This window comes from Rhinolophus ferrumequinum, chromosome 18, assembly GCF_004115265.2.
Source record: "Rhinolophus ferrumequinum isolate MPI-CBG mRhiFer1 chromosome 18, mRhiFer1_v1.p, whole genome shotgun sequence".
Classification (NCBI taxonomy): domain Eukaryota; kingdom Metazoa; phylum Chordata; class Mammalia; order Chiroptera; family Rhinolophidae; genus Rhinolophus; species Rhinolophus ferrumequinum.
In genome coordinates, this window is record NC_046301.1 from 4,423,749 (window position 1) to 4,448,029 (window position 24,281).

The 24,281-nt window shown below is 45.7% G+C and overlaps 1 protein-coding gene across 1 annotated transcript in view; it reads right to left on the reverse strand.

Annotated features, from left to right (window-relative positions):
• Nucleotides 1–9,748, reverse strand: part of QRFPR (pyroglutamylated RFamide peptide receptor) — a 36,282-nt gene extending 26,534 nt beyond the window's left edge. Inside the window, exon 1 of the mRNA XM_033133505.1 lies at nucleotides 9,029–9,748. Coding sequence (XP_032989396.1) covers nucleotides 9,029–9,731 — 703 coding nt within the window. The 5' untranslated portion in view covers nucleotides 9,732–9,748. The remainder of the gene's footprint in view (nucleotides 1–9,028) is intronic.
• Between the last annotated feature and the right edge of the window lie 14,533 nt (nucleotides 9,749–24,281).

Genomic DNA, 24,281 nt, shown 5'->3' on the forward strand with positions numbered 1-24,281 from the left:
GCAGCCCCATGAGGTAGACATAGATTTTCCCAAACTTGCAGATGAAGAAACTACAGAAAAGAGATATTAAAATAATTGTCCCAATGTCCAACACTGTGTTTACCAACCTGTATCAATTGCAGGTATTAAATGCATCTCAATTTCACAAGGAAAAGGTTTTTTGGTTTTTTCTTAATAATGTTTTTTCATACATGTATTGAAAGGGTCTTTCAAGTTTTACTGGTGGAAGGGTTTTTAGGAAAATATGTACATAGTATGCTCCATATTGAAATCCAAGGAGAGACCCTAAGAACTGGATATGTATTAATATTTTTGTTAAAACACAGCATGATGTAAAACTACATCTTTGTTGTATTTTCTGCTGTCCACCCACCATAGTGGGACAGCAGCATAACTGCTGTGCAACTTCTCTGCTTGGCCTCCAAATAGGGGCAGACATAGTGCAAGGAAACGTAACTTACAATGTGGTTAATAAGTGTTAGAGCAGAATCAGAACCAAGGCTGTCTGACTCTCAAGTACACGTTCGTTTTCACTGCACCAAACTCTCTTGTTTCTCCCAGCATATGAGGACATGTTATCTTTTAAGGAGGTTTCCGTTAGTCCTTAATAATCTGCAATCTTTCTGGTACAATGGATGATGTATTTCTCAGAATCCCAGCCACAAAAAGAACAAATATCGTTTTGCATAGATAGATTAAAAACAACAAACACTTGAGCACTTCCAAGTCATTATTAGAAAGCCTTAGTTTTGAGACAGGAAAGGAAACAAGAAGTTCAGCTCTGCTGAATCGTTTTTTAGAGACACAGACTGAGCGGGAACTGCCGAGATGAAGCTCTCAGACTGCGTTCACCGCCCTCACTAGCTCCTTAGCAAAGGAGGCGTCAAACGTCCAGCACCAAGGACAGCAGCCGGCAGGCCGGTCCCTGGAGAACTGTGTGCGCTTGGCGGGAGCATCAGAGGAGGAGATGGCCACACCCAGCCCAGACCAGGAGAGGTGGACGGGAGAGGCTATTCAAAACTCTGGTCCAGCGTGATGCTGAGTAACCTAGTCTAGGGCTTGGGCCCCTGGGAGGACGCCAAAGAATTCAAACACAACGTGTGTTCAAGAGCTTCGAATCCCCCGGGTTGAACTCGGTCCAGCAGACCGAACTGGGCAACTCGACCGAACATGTCTGTCTGCCCTGCGTGCCTTCCTCCAGCGGCCCTTCCTGTGCAGTGCGGAGCCTGACCGAGCAGCAGCGCGGGCACTAACGGGGCCACACGTGTTCCTACTGCAGCTGGCCTGTCATACTTCCAGATTCAGTCGGTGCGGAGACAATGAAGTTCATTACACAGACAGCAAAGCAAGATAGGCCCGGTGTCAGCTCCCCGGCACTGTGTCAGCTCCCCGTGTCCCTGGCCCCAGAGGAAGACACCGAACCTGAAGGGACAGGTGACCACCGCGTGGGCAACAGCTCCCTCTGAGAGGAGGCGCCCACCTTAAACTGCAGCAGGGCAAGGTTTACACAACAGCCTGTGGCTGGACCTTAAGTGGCAGCCCAGTGGGAAGTCCTGGGCTCGGCTGAAGCCAAACTAGGGCGATGGAGGAGAAGCAGCCGGTCTCCCAGGAGACCGGGGAAGAAACTGCCTGATGCTGGCTACTCACCCCGCTTTCCCCTCCTGCTCAGGCAGGAGCTCCAGGCATTCTGCCAGGGCGGTCAGACGGTGGTGAGGTCTTGCCTACATGACCTATGGGGAGACCAGCATGGTGGAGCCGTCCCCCTGAATTTCCCCCAAGTCATTCAGGAGGGGGTGACCCAGACCTCCCGACCTCCACCTTCCCACCAGCCTGGGGCACATGACTGAGGCCTGAGCAGAAGATTTCAGAGCTAAGGCCACAGTGATTGGTTCTATGCGTAAGAGAACAATGACAAGCTGCCCGGAATCCTCCAGGATTTTCTGTAGCTACCAGGAAGGATCCTCTCTTTTTTCCGTCAGCCCGGGGTAATGTCTAATCTACTTTCTGTCCCTATGAATTTGCCTGTTCTAGATAGTCCATGGTGGAATCATAAAATTTGTCTTTTTGTGTCTGGCTTATTTCACTTAGCACAGTGTTTAATATCTTCATTCTTTGTTATGGGTGAGTGACATTCTGTTATGTGTCTATATCACATTTTGCTTATCTGTTCATCTGGGGATAGTCACTTGAGTTGAGGTAGGGAGTTTTAAAGAAAACGTGAGCCTATAGCTCCGGGAAGCATCTCACACCACCTGACAAGACAGCCCAGGAATGAAACCACAGGCTAGAAAGAACAGAGCTGAGCACAGAGAGGGAGGGTGGCAAAGCCTTGGACTCATCGTTGGAGAACCTAGATCCAGCCGTGCCTGAAGCTAGCTCTAACCCTGAGACTTGCAGTTCCACAAGGCAGAATAGTCCCCCCTTCCCCTGAGTTAGTTTACGTTGGCCTTCTCTACTTGCAAATAAGAATCCTAATAAACCGACCACTGGTTAAAGAACTGAGCTGTGTTGTGGAGAAAGCAAATTTAAAAGGGCATTCTTTTTGTGCCGCCTAGGCACACAGTGCCATTTTTCAAACATTCTCATTGCTAAATCCCTGCCTGCCCTTATTTTAACTGTAAAATGCTCTTGTCCTACGTAGAGAGAATCTATATAAATGCTTTTGGGGCTACTGCCACTTCCCACCTCCGGAGAAAATCGACCTATGGCATCTTTCCTTCTCAAAGTGTGTACATATCTGATTCTAGGGAACTCACCCAGGGTCTAGCCCAGGGTACAGCTTTCTGTTTTACTTCCAAACTACTGTCGCTGTTGGGCCTCCCTTTGATTTCTTTTCTTTATTTTTTTTTTAAATACACTTCTCTGTTTTAATGAGAGTCTTCTTTGCCAATAATTTTCAACATTCCTGGTAAAAGATTTTTTAAGCTCCCAATACTGTTGATTTTTTATTTATTAACTTCACTATATTTAAAATTTCCCAGAAACCCTAAACTTTCTGACGTGTCATAGAAAATCATTATAACAAGTATAAGTGAAAATTTCTAACCACTAACCAAATAATAAAACAGAAGTTCCAGTCTACTCCCTCTGCTCTTAGCTGACCCAAAGAGTTCGGATCTGTTCACCAACTTCCTTTAATAACCCATTTCACAACGTACCAGCTCGAAATCTCTATAAACTCACTTAAATCTTTCATGCTGTGTGCCATGACTGCTTTTTCTTTTCCTCCATCTCCCCTTCCGGTTCCTCCTCCCAGTAAAATCCTTATTTTTTTTTCATATTAAAACGTATGCAAACTCTATCTGTTAAAAAGAGAGAAGGGACCTGTTGTGATGCAGCCTGGACCTGGGCAGCCTGCCTCCCACCCTCACCAGGCACTGGACTCTGGGTAAAACCTTGTCGTAAGGCGTGCTAATTTAGGACTAGGCTCCTGTTCCCCAGGCGAGAGAACAGTTCTTCTTATCTTTCTTTGTATTTCTTCTATCCCCACCTTTTCATCATTTTTGACTTCTTTCCAAATCCATCTAGAAAGACGCCAACAAGATAAAGGGCTTTAGTAAAAGTGTAATTGGCCGCGTACAATGAAAGAATTGTTTCAGCCACCCATGTTGGACTCCATTTATGCAACCTACTTCTGCGTCTTCCAAGCATTCTGACTTCAATGCCTGTTTTTAAAAAAACATAATAAGTACATTTCACCGGTATACGTGGCAGGCCCTCTGCTATTTGAGCACTTTGCATCCATTATTTCTTTTAACCCTCATTACAGCCCAAGCCTCGGCGCTGTCAGCACTCAGACTACATCAGTGGTTCTCAACCTTGGCAGCAAATTCTTTTCTTCTGAAAATCTGATAGCCGGGTATCACACTCAGACCAATTAAATCAGAATCTGTAGGGGTAGGAACCAGGCATGGTTTTGAAAACTCCCCATGTGATTCCTGTGTGCTGCCAAGATGGAGCATCATGGCCCTAAGAGGAATTTTCATATCAGCTGCCGAGAAAATTAATTTTACATTTCCTTACCCAAGCGAGTGGTCTTTGGCTGAGTGCAGTACATGTGTGGATATGCCCGTCTCCTAACGATGCTGCCAACACTTAGGCATTTTGGGAACTCCTTTCTTGGGATTGCTTTAGTCAATTTGCCAGCCACCATTAGAAAATTATTTTCACCACCCTCAGTGGGATTGCAAGGGACATGGGGAGACCATCATGTCCCTTGGCTGTGGCCACACCCACAGCTGGATGGAGGTGGGCACAGAGTCCTGAGGTTCCTACCAGGCTGTCATCTACCCCCTCCCCCACACTCCCCATCCCACCTTGTTGATGCTGAGAGCCAGAAGGAGGCTGGAGTTTGAACTGACTTTCTACCGCCTTCTGGGAGGTCTTCGGAATACATCCTCCCATGTCTGAAGTTCACATTATCTCAGTCACCATGAGCCCCATTCTCCCAGACCCTCCCTCACCCCTGGACCTAATCCAGGCTCTGCATATCCCCCACTCTTATTTAAGACCCCACTCCCCACACTCCCACTGTGTCCCCTCTGTGCACTCTGGAACCCCTGCATCCCCCATCTTTTCTTTGAATGCTTCCTTCCCCTTCTTGCTCTGACTGACACCTGTCTATTCCACAAGGACACAGATTTCTCCACACCTATGATACCCCACACACATAGCAGATACCTCAGAAATGGCAAATGCAAGGGCGACTTGTAGGCCTACTAACAATAGTGTAGACCCTGGGCAGAGGGGAGAACGTCGGATGCCAATAAGAGAGCCACGTGCAAATAAATGCCTCATCTTCGGATCAGGGAGAGACTGTGGCTTACAATAATGATTAGATAGTGATTTCAGCATCATCAGCAAAGAGATGAGAGTCCTGACTGCAGCCTTTGTGCAGAAATGAATGAGGAAAGAGAAGAGATTGCATACGAGGCTTCAGTGGACACACTCTTAAAAGTAACCAGAAGTGTGAGAACCATCAAGGCAGAACATAAAGAAAGAGATGGAGACATAAAGAAAACAAAGAAAGAAGGAAGAGATGTTTATGGAATCTTCTAGAAGGGAGCAAAATGTCTGTTCAGAAACCAAATCTATGGTTACTGAGTTGACCTGGAAGAAACAAAGCATGTTCAGTGAATGAATTTCGAGGAATTTTTATATATTGTGAAGAAACAGATAAAAGGAGGAAGAACATGCTGCAGAAAAGGAGAGGGAAATTCCATTGACCAAGAGCACGAGGGGCAAGTTCATTGCTGGAGTTTGACCAAATAGATCAGAGATGATCAGAAGGGCACAGAGCTTCAGGGCCGGACTCGTAACTGCTATGGGAACACAACGCCATCCTCACATGAGTGATAAAAGTCATAAGCAAATGCTATTCCTTATTCTTGGGGCAAAGAGCCCCTCTTCTGCTAACTCCATGTTGGAACAAGGTCTGGGGAGTAGTGTGGAAGTGAGCCACCCGGTGGACCACAGGTAGATGAGATTAGGACGGCAATGCAGCCGTGTAAAAGCGATTGCATGGCAGCTTGCCTCTGGGCTGGCAGCTTAGCTGCTGAGGACCCTGTATCTCCTTCTGACGAGTGTAATTCATGGAAAAAGCTAAATGTTTATGGATACACCTGGTCTCCCCTGGTGCCATCAAGGTACAAAAGGAAGGCCAATTTCTTTGCTGAGCAGTATGCTGGAAACCAACGGTCTCAGGTTTGTTTTTAAAGTCCTAATTTGTAGCTGCCGATTTCCACAGTGTAAACTCCCACATGACCTATTTCAGGCCAGCAGCATGATGTCCCTGAACGAGGAACTATGTAGAGTTGTGCACAGAGGGTGAGAGCTGGCTCCAGAGTCAGATAGAACTGGTCCGGACTAGTCAGTAGTCTGGGGCTGGCACAGATGGGTTTTAGAAGCCTCTCAGGACAGTCTGTGCAGCCAGGTCTGAGAACCATTACTGAGCATCGTGCATGTCAGACTTTAGTGTGAATCACCGGCTAGGGGGAGCATGTGAAAACGCAGGCTCTGACTCACGATGCTGTTGCTCCCTAGCAAGGCAGGTGAGCGGCCCCCAAAAAGGAGAAAAAAAGTCAGTTGGTCATTCCCAGGCCTGCCATCGTCCGAAAGGTCAGAAGCGTTTGAGAGAGACACTTTGTTGGGAAGTCACCAATGAGGTCCGTGAATTATTTGTAGCCAAACTCAGAGAGGTTTGCTTTCACCCAACTGCATGTTACTTTTTAAATTTGAATTAAATGCCAACCTCATGAAAATATGTATTCCTAGCTTCCCTGGAAAAAATAGTAAGAGTGATAACAGCAGCAAAAGAAGAAGTGGCAGTACTGGGCACACACCCCTGCCTGCAGCAGTCTTGCCCCTGGTGCTTCACGGGGGTCTCCCACTTGCTCTGTTTATGTTCCCTGCCTCCCTGAAGGAATTTGAGGGGAATTCATATTTTAGGTTTTATATAACTTTCAACGTACTTTTCCTTCCCCCGTTGCACTCACCTACCTTTCTGTCTCATTTCCCACCATTCCCCACAGATAGACTGTATATTCTTGAAATGCCTTAGACGGAGTTCTTGAAATACTTGACCTTCTTTCTCTCCTGCAAACTTTGGGTTGACCCTGTCCTAGAACACACTCCATCATCCTTTCTCTGCTGGCAACGGTCTGAATTATTCTTCACGATCCAGCTCGAACACCCCACCCTGGTGAAACCTTTCACCTCATTCACACTCCCACAGCGAGTGCTTCCTCTCCATCAAGTCCTACTGTGGCTCATTTTGGGGGTATTTCCTACTCTCTGAGGTCCAAAAAGGCATAGATGAGCTTTATTCATTTTTGGATTCCCAAGGTAGAATGCTTTTCCACAAAGGAGACCCGCAGGAGTTTCATGAAATAATGGAACTGCAAATTCATTTTCAACTCACACTACATCGCCTTGAACTTCCTTTTGGTTAATTTATCGATGCAGTTTTGCAATTATTTTCAGACTGCCTATAAAGTACAGTCTAATTCTCTTTGCATCACTATCTCCAGTACCTCTGTAAGCTCTCTCCTCTCTCCCAAACTTCAATTTTGGTGTTGCCTACCCAACTTATAAGAATATTTATTCTACAAATCTGGTTCCAGGTAAATACAGGCCAGTTCTAATTAATCACTCCTTAACAGAATTAATAGCTTACATTTTCATGGAGTGATCCATTTTTTTCAAAGCACTTTTACTAACACACTCTATTCTCACACTAACCCTATAAAACACATAAGCAACTCATGACCCTTTTTCAGCATTTAGAATTAAAGTGAAATGTCTGTCCTCCATGAACTGGGAAGCAAGGAAACAAAGTTTGAGAAAAACCTTTGCAGTGCTCACCTACGTCCTCGGGCAGGGTAACACACCATGCGGTCTCACCCACCCATTATTCTCCAGCACAGCCAGGGGTTAAAGATATGTGTCATTCTGCTTCCAAGCTTCTACAATCCCTAATATTTTATTGAAAATCTAAGGTCCAGACATGTGGAATTAACATGTATTAGAGCCAAAGTAGGAATCTGGGTCTTTTGTTTCCCAGCATAAGATCCCACTTTGCTTAATGATGTTTTCCTTTAAATATGGAGCTATAATCATCCAGCAATATAAGTATGCTTCCTAAATCTGTCCTCACAAACATTTAGAAATAACTCCTGTGCCTCTTCCTCAAAAAATAAGTTACATAGGATGATCAAAAGTTGTCCCATTAATTTTATGGACTCGGTTGCACTGGGTAACTTGAAAATGCCCAAGTACAATGATTTTTTCCACGTGCATAAGAAAATCTATAATCCATAAACCAATTTACACCTCTTAGTATTATGTGTCACTTTTTTGTGCATTTGGGGAAATAATCACATTATAGATGAGCTGTGAATCACAGGTTTTAGCATCCTGACCCTAAACCTGACTAACACTAAACTCAGTGCAAATTAATGGGGAAAAAGTAATGACAGGGAGATAAACTGCAGATCTCAGATCGGTACTGGTGGGATGAAAGAAGCACTTTCCACGAGATTAAATGGAATTAGCAAGGAGGTGGAAATGGCAGGGCTTGGAGGTGTAATGATCCCTTTCTCTCAGATTTTCTCTATATTTCTCACCACTTTCTAAGAATTTTGATGTGGCCACAAGAATACACCCACCCCTGAAAATGCGGGTACACCCATGTATCCTCCCCAAGGGACACGGTAGGCAGTGGTGAGAACACATCGCACTCCGCTGATGGCTGACGGGACAAACTCTCCTGTGTGTGTGTGTGTGTGTGTGTGTGTGTGTGTGTGTGTGTGTGTGTAAGGACTGGATCATTTAGGGAAGAGCAGTGTCTTTTCTCTCCCAACCGCCACACCCTGCTCCAACTCAGTGACTTCAGGTGTCTTCCCTGCCTTTCCTGCTCCGTTCTAAGGAAGGAGGAGAAATTACTCCTCTTTACCAGTCAGGAGGGCATGTCTTTTCTGCATTCCTTCTCCCTACGTGAGTCGGCTAATCCAATTTTTAAAAAGAAGGACGGGTCCAAGATATTTTTCTTCTGCAAATGTATTCTACTTGTTTTTCAAAAGTTTTAAGTCCATACATGATCTTGGTCCACAGATAACTGCCTGGAAGCCACACAGGCACGTGGGGAGTGGACCTGGCCCTTGAGGCAGTGACGGGATGTTGGGGCTTTTATTGTTTGAAATAATTGTCTCACTTTTATATAAAAATAGGAAAAGTCCTGGTAATTATGGAAAAGGGAGCTGAAATGACTGAAGAGCGGCGCGACTCCCTCCCTCTGGGCCCCGGACCTTTCCTAGGCGGTTCCCCAACCCGCGTCTCTCAGACACAAGAAGAAAACCGCTCGACCCAAGCGGCAAAGAACTTAGCTCCCAGGGAGCGCAGGTGAGGAAGTTCTAAGGGCGCGGATCCCTGGGCCGGAGAAGGAATGTCAGAAGTCAGAGGCACAGGGTGCGTGCGAGCGGGGGGAGGGGTCCCCGGGAAGGCCGGGACCAGGTGAAGCGGGCGGACTCACCCCCCAGCCAGTTGTCCGAGATGTTTTGGAGCATCGTGACCGGGATGCAGAAGAAGGCGATGAGCAGGTCGCTGAGCGCCAGGGAGCAGATGAAGATGTTGGTGACGGTGCGCATGGCCTTGCTGCGGGTCACCACGTAGACCACCAGCGCGTTGCCAAAGAGCGCCAGCGCGAAGATGAGCCCGCCGGTGAGCACGAAGGCCAGCTTCGCGCGTCCGGGCAGCTCGGGCGTGTAGACGAGCGGCCGCAGCCCGTACAGAGCGATGAAGTGCTCCCGCGTCAGGTTGTGGTCCCGCAGCAGCCGGGAGAACTGCTCCGGGGTGATGTTCAGCGACTGCATGGTGCTCCGCGCGCCGCGGGGACCAGCTGGGCTCCGACTGGGGGCGCAGGCTGCGCGCGGCAGGTGCGGGGACGGGAAGCGGGTCGGAGCAAGCAGACCCGCCGCCAAGAGGCGGGAAGCCAGAGCGCGGAGGCTGTCCCCCTGACCCAAACGTCCGCGACTCCAACAAAGTGCGGCTCCCGCTCTTCCGCAGCAGTGCCGGGGCGCCGCCCGACGGTCCCGGCCTGTGGCGCCCAGGCTCTGCCCCACGCGCGAGGGTGGGGCTGCACTCGGCGCGCAGACGCCGCCTCCCACCCTCCGAGACCGAGCCACCCGCTCCCGCTCCGCCCGCCTCGCCTTGCTTTTGCCCCAGGTTGTGCGCATGTAAAAGCCAGCACTGGGCTTTTCCACCATCTCTCGGTTTCTCCTCTTAGGAAATAATGTGAGGCACTTTCTTTTCTGTAATTTTAAAAATAATTGCAACACGCAGGAAATTGCAAAGATAGTATAGAGAGGTCCCGCGATTCCTTCTCCTGGTTTCTCCCCATTCCATCTTCACTGCGGCGGTACAATACAAAACCAGGACCTTGACCTGGTACAAGAAGTGTGTGTGTGGGGGAGGGGGGGAGGGGGGTCTGTGTCATTTGATCCCAAGCGCTTATTCCCATCACCATCACCAAAATCGAGGCAGAAAACTGTCGCCACCATCTCCCGCCTGCGACCCCTTAAGTCATTCGCAGAACCTTCCCCACAGCCTCTAAGCCCTGCCCATGGCTAATGCATGTTCGTACTGTTGACAGACAGTTGTGTAAGTGGAACCATACAGTAAATAACCATTGGGTGTTGGCTGTTTTTCACTCAGCATGACACCCTTCAGAGCTTAGGTACAGCTGTAGCTCTTTTTTTTTTTTTTTTTTTCCCCTCTGAGGATGAGCCACAGTTTGTTGAACCATTCACAGATAGGACGCGTTGGTTATTTCCAGTCTGGGGCTATGACAAATAAAGCTGCTCAGAAGAATAATGTCCAGGTTTTTGTGTGGACATGTATTTTCATTTCTCTGGGAAATGCCAACATGTTTGGTCATTGAGTCTATGGTTGATGTATTTAGGTTAAGAAATTGTCAAACTGTTTTCCAGCGTGGCTGTACCATTTTACATTTCCACCAGCAAAGTATGAGACTCAGTTTCTCCGGGTCCTTGCCAGCGTTTGGTAATGTCACTGTTTTATTCTGTTTTGGTTTTTAGCATTTCTAGTGTGTAGTGATATCTCACTGAGTTTTAACTCACATTTCTCTAACAGCTAATGATGTTGAACCCCTTCTCATGTGCTTACCAGCCATTCCAGATCTTTCCTTGTATTTTGCCCATTTTCTAATTGAATTGTTTGGTTTATTTGCTGTTGAGTTTTAAGGGGACTTTTATATGCCAGATACCAGTTCTTTAAGTGATTTGCAAATATTTTCTTCTGTTACCTTGTTATTTGTCCTCTTAAAGTGTCTCTCACAGATCAAAGTTTCTAATTTCAAGGAAGTAGTTTATCAGTTTTTCCTTTTATTGACTATACTTTTTTAAAAAAAATTTTATTGGGGAATATTGTGGAACACTGTGTTTCTCCAGGGCCCATCCGCTTCAAGTCGTTGTCCTTCAATCTAGTCATGGAGGGCGCAGCTCAGCGCCAAGTCCAGTCGCCGTTTTCAATCTTTAGTTGCAGGGGGCGCAGCCCACCAGACCATGTGGGAATTGAACTGGCAACCTTGCTGAGAGCTCACACTCTAAGCAACTGAGACCATCCGGCTGCCCTGATTATACTTTTGATGTCCAGTCTAACTCTTCACCAAATCCTATGTTCCCCAAATTTCCTCCTATGTCTTTTTCTAAAAGTTTTATGGTTTTATGTTTAACATTTTGATCTCTCTATCCTGTCCCACTGATCTGTGTGTGTTTGTCCTCCAATACCAAACAGCACTGTAGCCATAAGTCTTGAAATCAGGTAGAGATTTCCCCCACTTTATTCTGCTTTTCCAAAATTATTCTAGGTATTCTAGGGCCTGTGCCTATCTGGATAAACCTTACAATAAACGTGTCTGTGTCTACAGAAAGCCTTGCTGGCATTTTGATAGCAATGGACATTTTTACTAAGTTGAGGCTTCAGATCTGTGACTATTATATTCAGCATATGTTGAGATCTTTGATTTCTTTCATCAGCATTTTGTAGTTTTCAGCACAAAGTCCTGTACATTTTGTTAGATCGCATTACCTAAGTATTACCTTTTTTGCAGTATGTGTACATGGTATTGTATCCCTAATTTTCAGGTCCACATGTTCACTGCTAGTATGTAGAAATGTGATTCCTTTTGTATGTTGGTCTTGAAACCGACAATGTTGCAGAATTCACTTATTAGTTTTGGGAGGAGTCTGGCATTTTGTTGTTTTTGTTGTAGATTTCTTGGGATGTTCTACATAGACAATCATGTCATCTGAGAAGCGGGCAGGTGTATGCCGCAGCCCTGCCTGGAAGAGGCACCTCCAGGTGGCAGAGCACCGTGGCCTGCACACGGGCACGGAACACAGCCCACCCTCTGGGCAGCGCATTCTTGTCCAGGGATCAGCAAACCACAGCCTGGCCACAAAAGGTCCACTACTTGTTTTTGTACAGCTCAGGAGCAAAGAATGGTTTCTACATTTTCAAATGGTTGAAAAATAATCCTAAGGAGAATATGTTGTGTGACACATGGAAATTGTGTGGAATTCAAATTTCAGTGTCTATGAGAATAAGTTGGATTGGAACAGCGTCATCCTCATTTGTTTATACGGTGTTATGGCTGCTTTGACGCTGCAATAGCAGAGTTGCACGTTTGCGACAGAGACTGTATGGCCCTCAAAGCAGAAAATATTTACTATCTGACTCTGTGCAAAAAAAGTTTGCCAACCCCTGATCTTGTTGGAGAGGCAGAATGGACACAGATATCCACAGTCCAAAGCAAGGCGGTAAGTGCCACATCCATACAAAGAAAAGACACGTTCTCAAAATGCAAGCAAAGACAGATCGGCAAATGCTGCAGAGAGAAAGCAGAGCGTGACTCGGGCCTCGAAGGAAGGGTAGAGATGAAAGTAAGGGCACTTATTTCACATGGAGGGTACAGCTCCGCAGAGGTACTCAGGTAGCAACGACTACGCTAGGAGTGCTGGGAAATACAAGGCAGGAAGGCAGGATTGGCTTCTGATACTTGCCAACACTCATGACGAGAGGACAGCAGGGAAAGAGGGTCCCTCTTCCAAAAGAAACAAGCTGAGTGAGTGAAAGAGAAGCACTGGAGAGCTTTCTACCCTGGAGGGGAGGAATATGGGACAAAGTATTTGGATAAACGTCAAAGAAGAGGCAAGCGGTACTCTTATGGGAATGTTCTAGAGTTTATCTTGCCAGTCACAAGTCTTCCTTAGAAAAGATTACAAGGGGGTTAACTAGACGTTGGCTGGAGGTGTAAGTAATCTAAAAGTGTAATAAGTGGTAAATGTTTTCTTCCCTTGCTGGGACTTTTGTCACGCAGCAGGAAGGAGTGTCTGGTAGAACTGATGTTCTGTTTCTAAATCTAATTTCTAATTCTGACCAGTGTTGATGGCGTGGTGGGAGTGGCAGGAAGTTTGAGAAGATTGAGTATGAGCTGAGGTAGGACATGCTATCTGCAGTCAGACAGAGACGCTTAACTTCAAGAAACAAGACAGTGATGTTTAGAAAGGTCCACAGGATTTCTTGGCCTGAGTTTCTAAAATAGAGACTGGCTAAGGAGGTTTGAAAAGATCTAAAATTTAGATTTCTCACGCATAGTAGGCGAGTCTCACAATGAGAAAAGACAGGAAGAAGCAGGCACAGAACACCATCAGGACACATAGCATCGATACACATCCACGGTCACAGCAGTATCTTCACCACAGCCAAGAGGCAGACACAGCTCGTGTCCATCGCAAATGAACCAAATGTGGTCTATCCACACCACTAAGTATCACTCAGCCTTAAAAAGGAAGGAAACGCTGACACGGGCTACAACATGGATGAACGTTGAGGACACTTTGCTCAGTGAAATAAGCCAATCACAAAAGGACACATACAGTATGGTTCCACTTATCTGAGGCACCTCGAGTAGTCAAATCCACAGAGATAAAAGTAGATGGCGGTGCCAGGGCTGCAGGGAGCAGCGTCAGGGGAGTTACTGTTTAATAGGTGTAGAGCTTCCGTTTTGCAAGATGAAAAGAGTTCTGGAGATTCCATGACAACGTGAATGTACTTACTGCTGAACTGTACGCTTAGAAATGGTTAACGTAGTAAATTTTATGTTATCTTACCACGACTTTTTTTAAAAAAGGGAAAAAATTGCAGTAATAATAACATCTTTGAATCGTGCTTTACTGGCATCATTTTATTTAATTTTCACAATGACCATCTGAGACAGGTGCTTTTATTATCCTCTTTTTATAAATGGAAAAGGGAGGCATAGAGAATACTCTGAAACTCGCTCAAGGTCACACAGCTAAGAACTGTTGGTTTGTTTCTCAAAATTCCAGGCAGTTAGACTCTAAGCCCACACTGTCTTGACTACCTAGCAAAAAGCTGTAAACCTACTGGCACAAACCAAAAAGAAGGAGGGTGGGGAGTGATGGAGGCAGGAGGTTGGCAATGAAGGCAGTTAGTTGAGCAGGTGTTTGTACCAGCAAACGTAGGTTACCGGGAGCTGCAGCAGCGAAGAAGGTTACTCAGCCACCAGCTTCCTGACAAGGAAAGTGCCAGGGCCAAAAGAAAAAGATAAAGGAGCACTACTTAAGAAAAGCAAGCAAGCGTACTGGTAGGTCGGAAGAGACAGCCTTTTGCTGGCTCTGAGCTCTGGGAGGAATTTACCATATTCGTTTTTATGAGAAACCCTGAAGCATACAATACATGGTGTCTTCAATTGCAGTGGACCTTCTGCACACAGCCCTTTGTAATGGCAAACTTGATGCAAGCTGATGGCAAAATTCATGTCACAGTTCTATAAAACGAAGAGCCACTATAATAAAATGTAAAACGCAGGTGTGCTGCTTTCTAGTGATTTGACTCAAGAGGAGAGGCTTAGGGAAGATATAACCAACCACTCACGCCTCGAAAACGACCAGCCCTGAATCCCAACCATCTTTGGCGGGCTTTGGACAGGAGCCGTATAGGAAATGGCTCTACACTGAGAAAAATGGTCTTTTCTGCTGTTGACTGAAAATTTGTGCTGTTGCTGTGTGTTCTGGACACAGCGTATCTACCAGCTAGTTCACGGGTTCAGCTGCACTGCCTGCTGTCCAGTGGACGCTCCAGGTCAGACCAGGTCAGCAACAGATGGTGGCACCGCAAAACAGAACTAGCTTAACCAACGTAGCTGAAGAACCGCCCCTGAAAACCTTTAGGAAATCAGAAGACCAAGACAAACAGTGTAGACTAGACATGGGTAAATTCTCAATTTCCCCAAGATGGAAAATGGGGGCCAGCTCCAGTAAAATTCTAGAGGGACTCAATACAGAAAGGGAGCTTTTCAGCACAGGTTTTTAGTAAAAACAAGTTTTGTTCAAGGACGACATTTTTAAGAAGTGTTGCTAGAGTACCAGCAGGACACTGTGGTCAGGATATAACCTGTTTACCCATGAGCCCCAGCTCTGTCACTCAATGCAGAGCCAGCAGACTTTCTTCTTCTTTCTAAGCATCCGTTTCCGTGACTACAACCTGGGAGTGTAATACCTACCTGATGATTCTATTGTGAGCAGTAAAAAATAATAATAATTCATGCAAATTGTTTAGCACTGCGCCCAATGAAAGTGGTTGATAAACATTAGTTATTATGATTTTGTTCTGTCAAAATAAAACAGCAAGCATAGGTTTAAAAGAATTAGGAGTTGAAGACTCAAAACCCTCAGGAAATGTTCTCATTTTTGTTAAACTTTTTTTTTGTCCCTATATATAGTCACTGGAGAGTAACTTTCTCTATTTCATGGTTTTCTAGGGTTCATTCTTTCAAACACAAATGTTAATTAAGGATTCAACCACTGATGGAGCACCAGATCTGAATATTAGAAAGGTCTGAGGGTCCCTCGAGGGAGCTTTTCGTTTGACCTCCCTAATGTGTAGCTGACTTGTCCACAAGTGTTCTAATAAAACTATGATTTCACACGATATATGGCTCCCTGAGTCAAGCATGATTCAATTTAACAGATGCAAGAATGCACGTGCATAGTAAACGAAGAGATGATGCCTAACAGTGGGTATTTCTGGGTGGTGTAAGTACCTGTGTTTTAGTTGCTTTGTTTTAGTGAGAAGTATTTTCTATTTTTTCCTACAATAAATATATATAAAATAGCAAAATATTTTAAAAAGTAGAGTGATCAGGAATGTCAAAATCTAAAATTTTTAATTTTGGATGTGAACATGCTTGGAATGTGTCTGTTTACATTTTCTAGCCAGTTGGCTTTGGTAGGCAGGAATCACAGCCTCCAGCCTTAGGAAAAAGAGTATCAGAATACCCATTTGTTCATTCCTCAAACACATATTGTTCCCAGGATGTGCCACATGCTATTTGATGTATAGGAATAATATGATAAATCAGAGTAATTCTCGTGGTCAAGTTCTCCTCATGAGTATGGCGGGTCCACGAGCACGTTGTTTCTGTGCGGAACTAGGGTCACGAAAGCTGAAAGGGGTGACTCAGGAAAGTTGGGGAGATGGCTAGCACATGGTGAGAGAGCCTGCCCCTTAGGAGAGGGCTGCAGGGAACACCGACAGGCTCTGTGAAAGCGAGGCAGCAGGGGAGAGCAAGAGGGGCCGTAGGTTGGTTTGTCTGTATTTTGGGGAAGAATCACATGTTTGCTTAAGAAAATGAAAAGCGGGACAATTGTATTAAGAAGACTTCATGGCAAAGTACATTGTCAATGTTAACAAATGGTTTTAAGCTAAAGACCCAGGTACATAGTATGTGGTTTGATTAAAGTCGTGTAAACTTTGGAAAAAGAGGTTTGTTCTGAGAGTAGACCAAGCACTTCCTGTTAAGAGCTGGCGTTTATTCAGAACTTTTGCGTCCTCATCAGTGTGTCTGTGTGTACAGCACTGAGAGGTGTGCCTGGGAGGGTGTGTTGCTGCCACAGCTGTGACAACGCTCTCCTAAGAGCAGAAAAACCTAACAGGAGGGAGGACTCTGTAAGGGTGACGAGCCAAGCTGGCAGCCAAAAGTCATGTCTCTGCCACTTACAACATGGGTGACTTGGACCAGTCACTGGATTTCTGTCCCTTATGTCCATCAACTGTAACATGGTGGAAACGATAAGGTCGTAGTGAGGGTGAAATGAGTTTATATTCATACAATGCTTCTGGCAGTGTTCCCTATTGTGACAAGTCTAATTGAATATCACCGTTTTTATAAACCTCCCTGTAAATCAGCAGTCCTCAAACTCTGCTGCACGATGGAGTCTCCCAGGCAACTTTACGGTGTATGATCCCTGGGTCCCTCTGCACCACCCCTGAGACACCATCATAACTAATCTAGATGTAGCCTGGGCATCAAGTAGGGTGAAAGCTCCTAGGTGACTAATACATAATCAAGTTTGAGAATCATGAATGTGAATCATCACTCCCTTGCTTTAAGTAATAATTTTTTTTAACTAGGTCATTTTTATAATAAATGAACCAAACTATCCGCTAATGACAGCTAATCAAACTGCAGATGTGGAACCAACTGGGATGAATAAGCTCTGGGACCCAGATTTGGGAGGTGCTAGGTTGAAGTCCACAGTGCTTGTTTTACGGGTCCTCCTATCCGAGGCTGAGCATGCAAACCACGCAAACCAATAAACAACTCCAGAGTGATGGACGGAGGGATCAGTTAAGCCGCGGCTTTGTTGGCAGGGGAGTCCCGAGGGGGACGTGCTCTGTCCACAGAGCAGTGTGTGAGCTCACGCAGAGCCTGCACTCAGAAGCCCTCGTTATTGGCGCGGGTCGCCTGATGGTGGTCACTGCAGGTGCTCCTGGACTAGCATAGCCCACGTGCTTCTGGTTTAACACACACACCCCACCCCACCCGAGGGCCACTGCGGAGGTGCCTCAAAAATAGTTACTGACGCTGCATTTTCCAGGAAATGCCAGACTGTCATGGAATGGGAAATCAGTTATTATTTCAGGGTCTGAGTAGCAAATCTTTCTTTTGGCTGAAGGGAGATTAAAGTGTTTGTGTCACTCACTAGCACAGCAGAAGCCGATGGTTGCAGGGAGATCACAAACGTGAAACAGCGCCTCCACGCGGGCGTTGCGATGAGAGGGCTGGGGGCTGCAGAGTTCCTGAGGTTGGTGACACGGCAGGCAGCCAGCCAGCATTTCGTGCAGTGTTTTGGAAGGAAGCAACATTTTCTGAAGAAATGCAATGCACGCTGCTTCAAGACCAAATGTGGAACAATGAACAGAGGCAGAGAAGATCTCCATGAATTGTGCCGGGGACTCTGAAGCGCGTGGGGTGGCACTGACGTGCGGTCAGAGGCTGGGCGGTTCCTTAGGGAGGAGGTGGAGGCCGGCCACACCTGCCGTGTGACTTGTGCATCGCGTGTGTCACTGAATGGCTCATTCCCAGCACAGAAGGTGTGTGCAGCCAGGCTCCCGCCCACATGAGGGCCCCCAGAGTAGTGGGCAGGACCCATGCAGACTGTCCAGATGTCAGGCCTGCTCCGCCATGTGCCCGCTGGGGAAACTGTCTTCCTCTGTGAGACAGAGACCTTCAAAGTACCTTCTCTCAGAAAATGCATGTTTGTAGACCCCCAGGACGCATGCCTTCACACAGCCCTAGAAATGCTTCTTCCATAAGGAAATCTCATCCCGCCTCCACGCGGCATCGCCCTTCTGACCTTGTGTAGACCTCTGAAGCAGGAGCGCCCTGCCTGGTAACTAGTCCCAAGCCTGGCACTCAGGAGGGGAGCAAAGAGCAGCAGTGCTTCCTTCAGAAGAGCCTCTCTACCTGAACCACGACGGTGCTACAGTAGCCAGTCCGAGGGTGTCGGGGTGACAGTGGCAGTTTAAGGCACCTTCTGCCTGTTATTTTCGCATCAGTAAATAGGCTGTAAATAACCTTTCTTGGATTTCCAGAACCCCAAAGAGCACCTGAGAGCCATCCTGTCATCCTCAGCACTCTCTGGTGTCAGCCCGTGTTTGGCTCATTGGTCGGTTTGCTAATTTACTTGTAGTTTTTGTGGTCAGCTTTTTTACAGTCTGGAGAAGAGGCATGAAATTACAGAAGCCAGTGCTTCTGACAGTTTTCTGGGGTTGGCCATGCTCGGGGCAGAGGCAGCTTTGTCAATTCTGGGTCCACCAAAAAAGCTAACTTGTGGCTGGGGCCTCAGAGTCCTAGGGGCCCGTATTTCTGTATCACATAGAAGCGGAAGTCCCCATTCACCTGGGTCTGCAGCTTGGGGTGGAGGGTCCACAGAACTTCCCGGGGCACATTGTGCCCCAAAAGCGCTCGGTTCACTGGCTACAAGCCTTGTCTCAGGTGGGCGAGTGACTGTCTCAGCAGGGTTAGTGGGAAGACACTGCTGACACCGTCCCTTAGAAATGGCTGAGGAAGATGGCCCGCACAGCTCCTCTGGCCACACCTGCCTGGAGAGGTGGCAAAGGAATGCATGGCAGCACCATGGATTCTGGTGTCATAAGCAGGTGGCACTCTCCCACGCGGGTTAAGTTTTCATCCTTTTTAATGTATATGAGTGTCACAGGAAGCTGAGTCCACACGGATCTCAGGATTTCTAGGGACCTTTCCAGAAGAGCCTTTGGCCTGGAGGCCCAGTGCTGCAGACTGCACCTCCTTTGCCCCCATTGCTCTTCCCTTTCCAGCTAGATTTGCAGGGTAGATTTGTGTTAAAAGTCACTTGGAAAATGGAAATTATACTAACAAAACAGCTAAAAAATTTACTTTATATTATAAACCACCCGTGGCTTTTCAAGTCTGAGCTGTGAATGACGCCTTGGTGGCTTTCAGGGGGCCGTGCCACACAGTCCACCGAGTTACCCCAAAGTGGACAGAATGTTTGTGGACTCAGGTGAATTGGAGGCTGTGTTGGCCTGATTGCCTAACCCACCTCATTAACTTTCATTCTCTGCATACAGAACTTCCCTGTAGGTCACGGCCACTGTCCGTTTTCTTGCCTGGGGTAGTCACAAATCCAACAGGAAGATGCAACACATTCATTTTTATGTTATGCTCCCAGCCTCGCTCCTGACTCCCAAACAAACCATCAGCATCCTAAATTACAAGCTCCCGTTTTTTAGAGGACATCAGTTTGTGTGTGTGGACCGAAATACAGTGGAAAATATTTGCACAAGAACGTGCTTTTTATCCTAATTTTATATTTCACTTCACAAAGCAGCTAAGTATTCCATGTGCAACATTGTATGGAGTTACTAGCTTCCAGCCATTATGATATATGCATATTTAACTCAAATATATGTACATCAGCTAACATTTTAAAATATGTCTTGATTCTCCCAGGGTGTTCTGGAACACAGTGATTAAGCATCGCTCATCTTCAGCATTCACTGAAATTTTGGGGTTCTGCATGACTCCCCCAGTACCTTCCGTGGTACTTGAGTTGCTTGCTTTCAGTGTTTGAACTGCCTTCATACACACTGTTCTTTTTGTCGTCATAGCTGCTGTGTAAGGGGACAGTCAGGTGCTCTCTACCTTTGCTGCGTAGCCATTCGGGTACGAAGTCGCATCACCAGGGCTCACATCTTGGCTGTCGTTTACTTGCTGTGAAATTTGAGCAGGTTGTTTCATCCCTCTGTCCCTTACTCTCTCCTGATCACAAAATGGAAACGAACAGTATCTGCCTCATAGGATACTGAGTTATTTCATATGAAGTCTCTGTTCAGGGCCTGACCCAGCATGAACACTCCACAAACGTCAGCTGCTGCTATTTAAAACTGTGGAAACTGAGATCCAGAGAGTGATTTACTAGCAATGGTGTTAATTAGGGAAACGGGGCCTGGACGCCAAGTCTAAAGTGCCTTCTCTCCAAATTTCATCCCTCATTCTTTGAGTCCCCAAAGTACAAATGCTGGTTTCCTTCTGTATGGCTGTACTTATTTTTAAAGTTGACTTTGTACTCACAATATACAAAGTTAATTTTGGATTTTTTAAAACACTTCTTTTCTCAGTTGTGGCTGCAGTATAATTTTATCTAAATTTTAATGTACTACTTTTAAAACATTCTATGTCTTATTGCTTTATATATAGAAGTTAGCACTTACTGCTCACAAGTGGGAATGAGGAGCAAAGAGAAGCCTTTACTTTGAATTGTATACTTCTGTACAAAGTTTGAATTTTTTATTATAAACCTTAGGAAGCCAATTAAATTAAATACAAAATATTAATTCTACCAAGCAAATAGTGTCAGAAGACGGAGGCTGTTATCTGCCTCTCCCCACCTAAAACAAAACCTTCTCTGAGGAACTGGGGTTGGGTGGGTGTAGCCAGCCCCACCAGCCACGCCAGAGAGTCTTCCCGTGCTTTTGCTCTCACCAATGCATCTGTCTGTGAATTGTTCTGGGTTCAGGCCAGTGATCCCCAAGATGAACACAAATCATCAGCAGAAAACTTCAAGTTTTTCGATGTTCATGTTGAACAGCCAAGGCAGAACTGAGTTTAGATGCTTAAAACACCTCTCTGTGTGAGCACACATGCGCACGCTCACGCTCATTCAGGAAGACACAGGGAAATGAAGTGACCCTAATTTCAGTTAAAGGAAAGTTTATTCCCACTATTCTGGTTATTTTATTAGGTTGGTGCAAAAGTTATTGCGGTTTTTGCAATTCTTTTTAACCTTTTAAACCGCAATTAGTGTTGCACCAACCTAATCCCAATTTTGTAGGTGTTCTCGGTATCTGGTGTCCAATCCTTCGCCCTGGAGACCTCCAACCACTAAGGAGGCCCAAGGCCCCTCTGTGGCTGACAATCTCGGGACCCTGGGCTTCTCCACTTCCTCTCTCCACTTGCCCTCCTTCTCCCATTTCCAGGTTCCCACCTAAGACTGGTCTTTTGTAGTGACGCCAATTGGCTGCTTGTTGTCCTGGGCTTTAGAATCCCCTGGGCTGGTTCTGCTCATCACTGTTGGGTTCTCGGAGTGGGAAAGCACGGATCACACCCTGTAACTTCCACAGGAGCTGCTCTGTGCCTGCTCCCTGCCTCCAAGGGGTTCTCTGTAGGCAGAGGAGGGACCAGGTGGCTTGGACAGAGAGCTCTTTCAGGCTCCACTGCTGTCCAAACCTGCTCCTGGTTGAAACTGAATCTGAAGACATAGATTTCTAATTTGGGAAGGTTGTTCTGAGTAACTGTCAGGAGCAAGAGGAGAATAAAGATTGCAGAGAAACAGAAAGTTTTCAAACACTTCCGGCCTTTGTTACATTTCGAAGCAGCCTCAGGTGAACCCACTTCTATTTGCTTTCAGGGCTCCTGAAAGAATGAAGACTTTAGAGTTTAATTGGATACAGTGTAAAACTTCTGAACCTGGCAGGGTTGTCACCTTGGGGTAGGAGGCAGAGTTTGGAGACTTCAGTCCCGCAGTTCCGAGACTTGTTCCATCTGTTTTTGCATCTCGATCCTGCACACATCCAACTGCAGACAGACGCTTCCTTCCTGATTGGATTTCAGAGAGCACCTGTGGCAATGTCTTAGGCACAAAGATTTCCTACTTCCTTTTATAGTCCACCTGGACATTATTTTTTTCCTCCTAATTTAAGAGAATTAGGAGAGTGCTCTGTGGGCTCTGATGAACACTCAGAGAATGGTACTGAGCATGTTTATTATTCATGTATTTAATTTTTTGCTGCTGAAGGAAGTTTTTTTTTCCTTTTTCTTTTTTTTTAACTCATCACCCCCGCCCCTTTGGCAACAATGAGCTGGCTCTCTGTATCTATGGGATCTGTTCCTGTTTTGCTTGTTCATTTGTGTTTTTTAGATTCCACACGTAAGTGAAATCACACAGTATTTGTCTTTGTCTGATTTATTTCACTCAGTCTCATACCTTCTAGGTCCATCCATGTTGTCACAAATGCAAGATTTAATTGCTTTTTATTGCTGAGTTATGTTCCATTGTGTATATACGGTGGTACCTCGGTTTTCTAATGTAATCCATTCTGGAAGACCGTTCAAGTTCTGAAACATTCGAAAACTGAGGCACGGTTTCCCCATAAAAAGTATCGCAAAATGGATTAATCTGTTCTAAACCTTTAAAATCGACCCCTAAAACTGCAAATTTAGCATGACTTTTACTATCTAATAATACCATAGATCCATAAAATTTATGGCATTCGTAAACCGAAATGTTCGTCAGTGGAGACGTTCAAAAACCAAGGTACCACTGTACATGTACCACATCTTTGTTATCCAAATGCCTGTCGATGGACACTCAGGTTGTTTCCATGTCTTTGCTATTGTAAATAATGCTGCATGAACAAAGGGGTACAGATGTCTTTTCAAATTAGCATTTTTGTTTTCTTAGGATAAATACGCAGAAGTGATATTTCTGGGTTGTATTAGAGCTTTATTTTTAATTTTTTGAGGAATCTCCATACATTGAACTTTAAGTTTCTTTAGCATACAATTCCCATAGTCTTGTTTTCATGATAGAGTGGAGTGACCCATCAGAACCAGCCAGTCTCATTGGCAATAAACACTACTAATAAACCATGCACACAGTACGTACGTGGCCTGCTGAGTAAGACATGTCTTTTTCTTTGGCATGGAACCAGAGGCAGCAGCTAGGATCACTGGAATGCTGGCGACTATTTCCCCTTGTGACACTTTATCTTCCAGAAATTCTCTCCTCTAATGACCTTCCAACTTCAGGCCCTTCTTGTCCTCATGCAGTTTCCAATAGGGTAGCTGGACTTCTGTACAAGGGCTCACAGCTCCACCAGGGCACAGATGCGAGTGTCAGGGTCTCTCCAGGCCAAGCCTCAGAAGTTACATAGTCTCACTTCCTCCACATTCTGTTTCTCAAAGTAAGTCACTGTGGGAACCCAGACGCAGGACACCATCCTTTAATAAGAGGAATGTCAAAGTCACATTGCAAAAAAAAAAAAAAAAAAAAGGCATGGGGCCTGGGAGAGTGGTTATGGCCACCCCTGGAAATGCACTGCAAGTGCTTCTCAGGGCTGCTGCTCTGGTTCCACGCACGCAGTTCCCAAGCTCCCTCCTTCTGACTCCTAAGCAGTCCTTTCTCACATCCCCGGGGCTTACATCTGTTTCCAGGCTCTCCCAGCTTGAGGTGGACCTTGTCCTGTTGGAGGCGACCCCTAATGGATGCTATCTTTATCCCACTGCCACCATGACCCGTTCCCCTGCATTCTCTCTTCTGTGCATTTCCCACTCGACTTCACAGTGCTCTCAGCTCCACAGCCAGCTCGGCTGCTCTTGGACCATTATTTCCCCTTTAAATATCAAGTTTTAAAATTTTTTTCTTAATTATGCTGCAAGTGACCTATTTATGAGGCTATAGGCTGTCTTCAGAATGAGAGAGCACGAGGAGGAAGATTCACGTTTCGGCATCTGCCATGAATCCTATTTTATCTTACCCTCAGTTACAAATATGAGATAGAAACACTGCAATTCTATGTATCTTTTAAAACATTGCACGTTTGATATGGAAGTGCTATCTTAAACACTCTTATATATTAAAAATATATTTAAAAGCTATTACATTTAAGAACTAAGCAAAATTATGTGCAGTATTCCCAGAATATAGTTGGTTTAGAGGCCCCTAGGGATAACTTTTTTAATTAGAGAAAATTAAAATAGAAGAGATACAGTTTGACTGAATGTTGTCTAGGTTTTTGTTCATCGTACGTATCGCCATTTTACTTCATTGCACTGAACAGCACAAAATGCCTTGCCA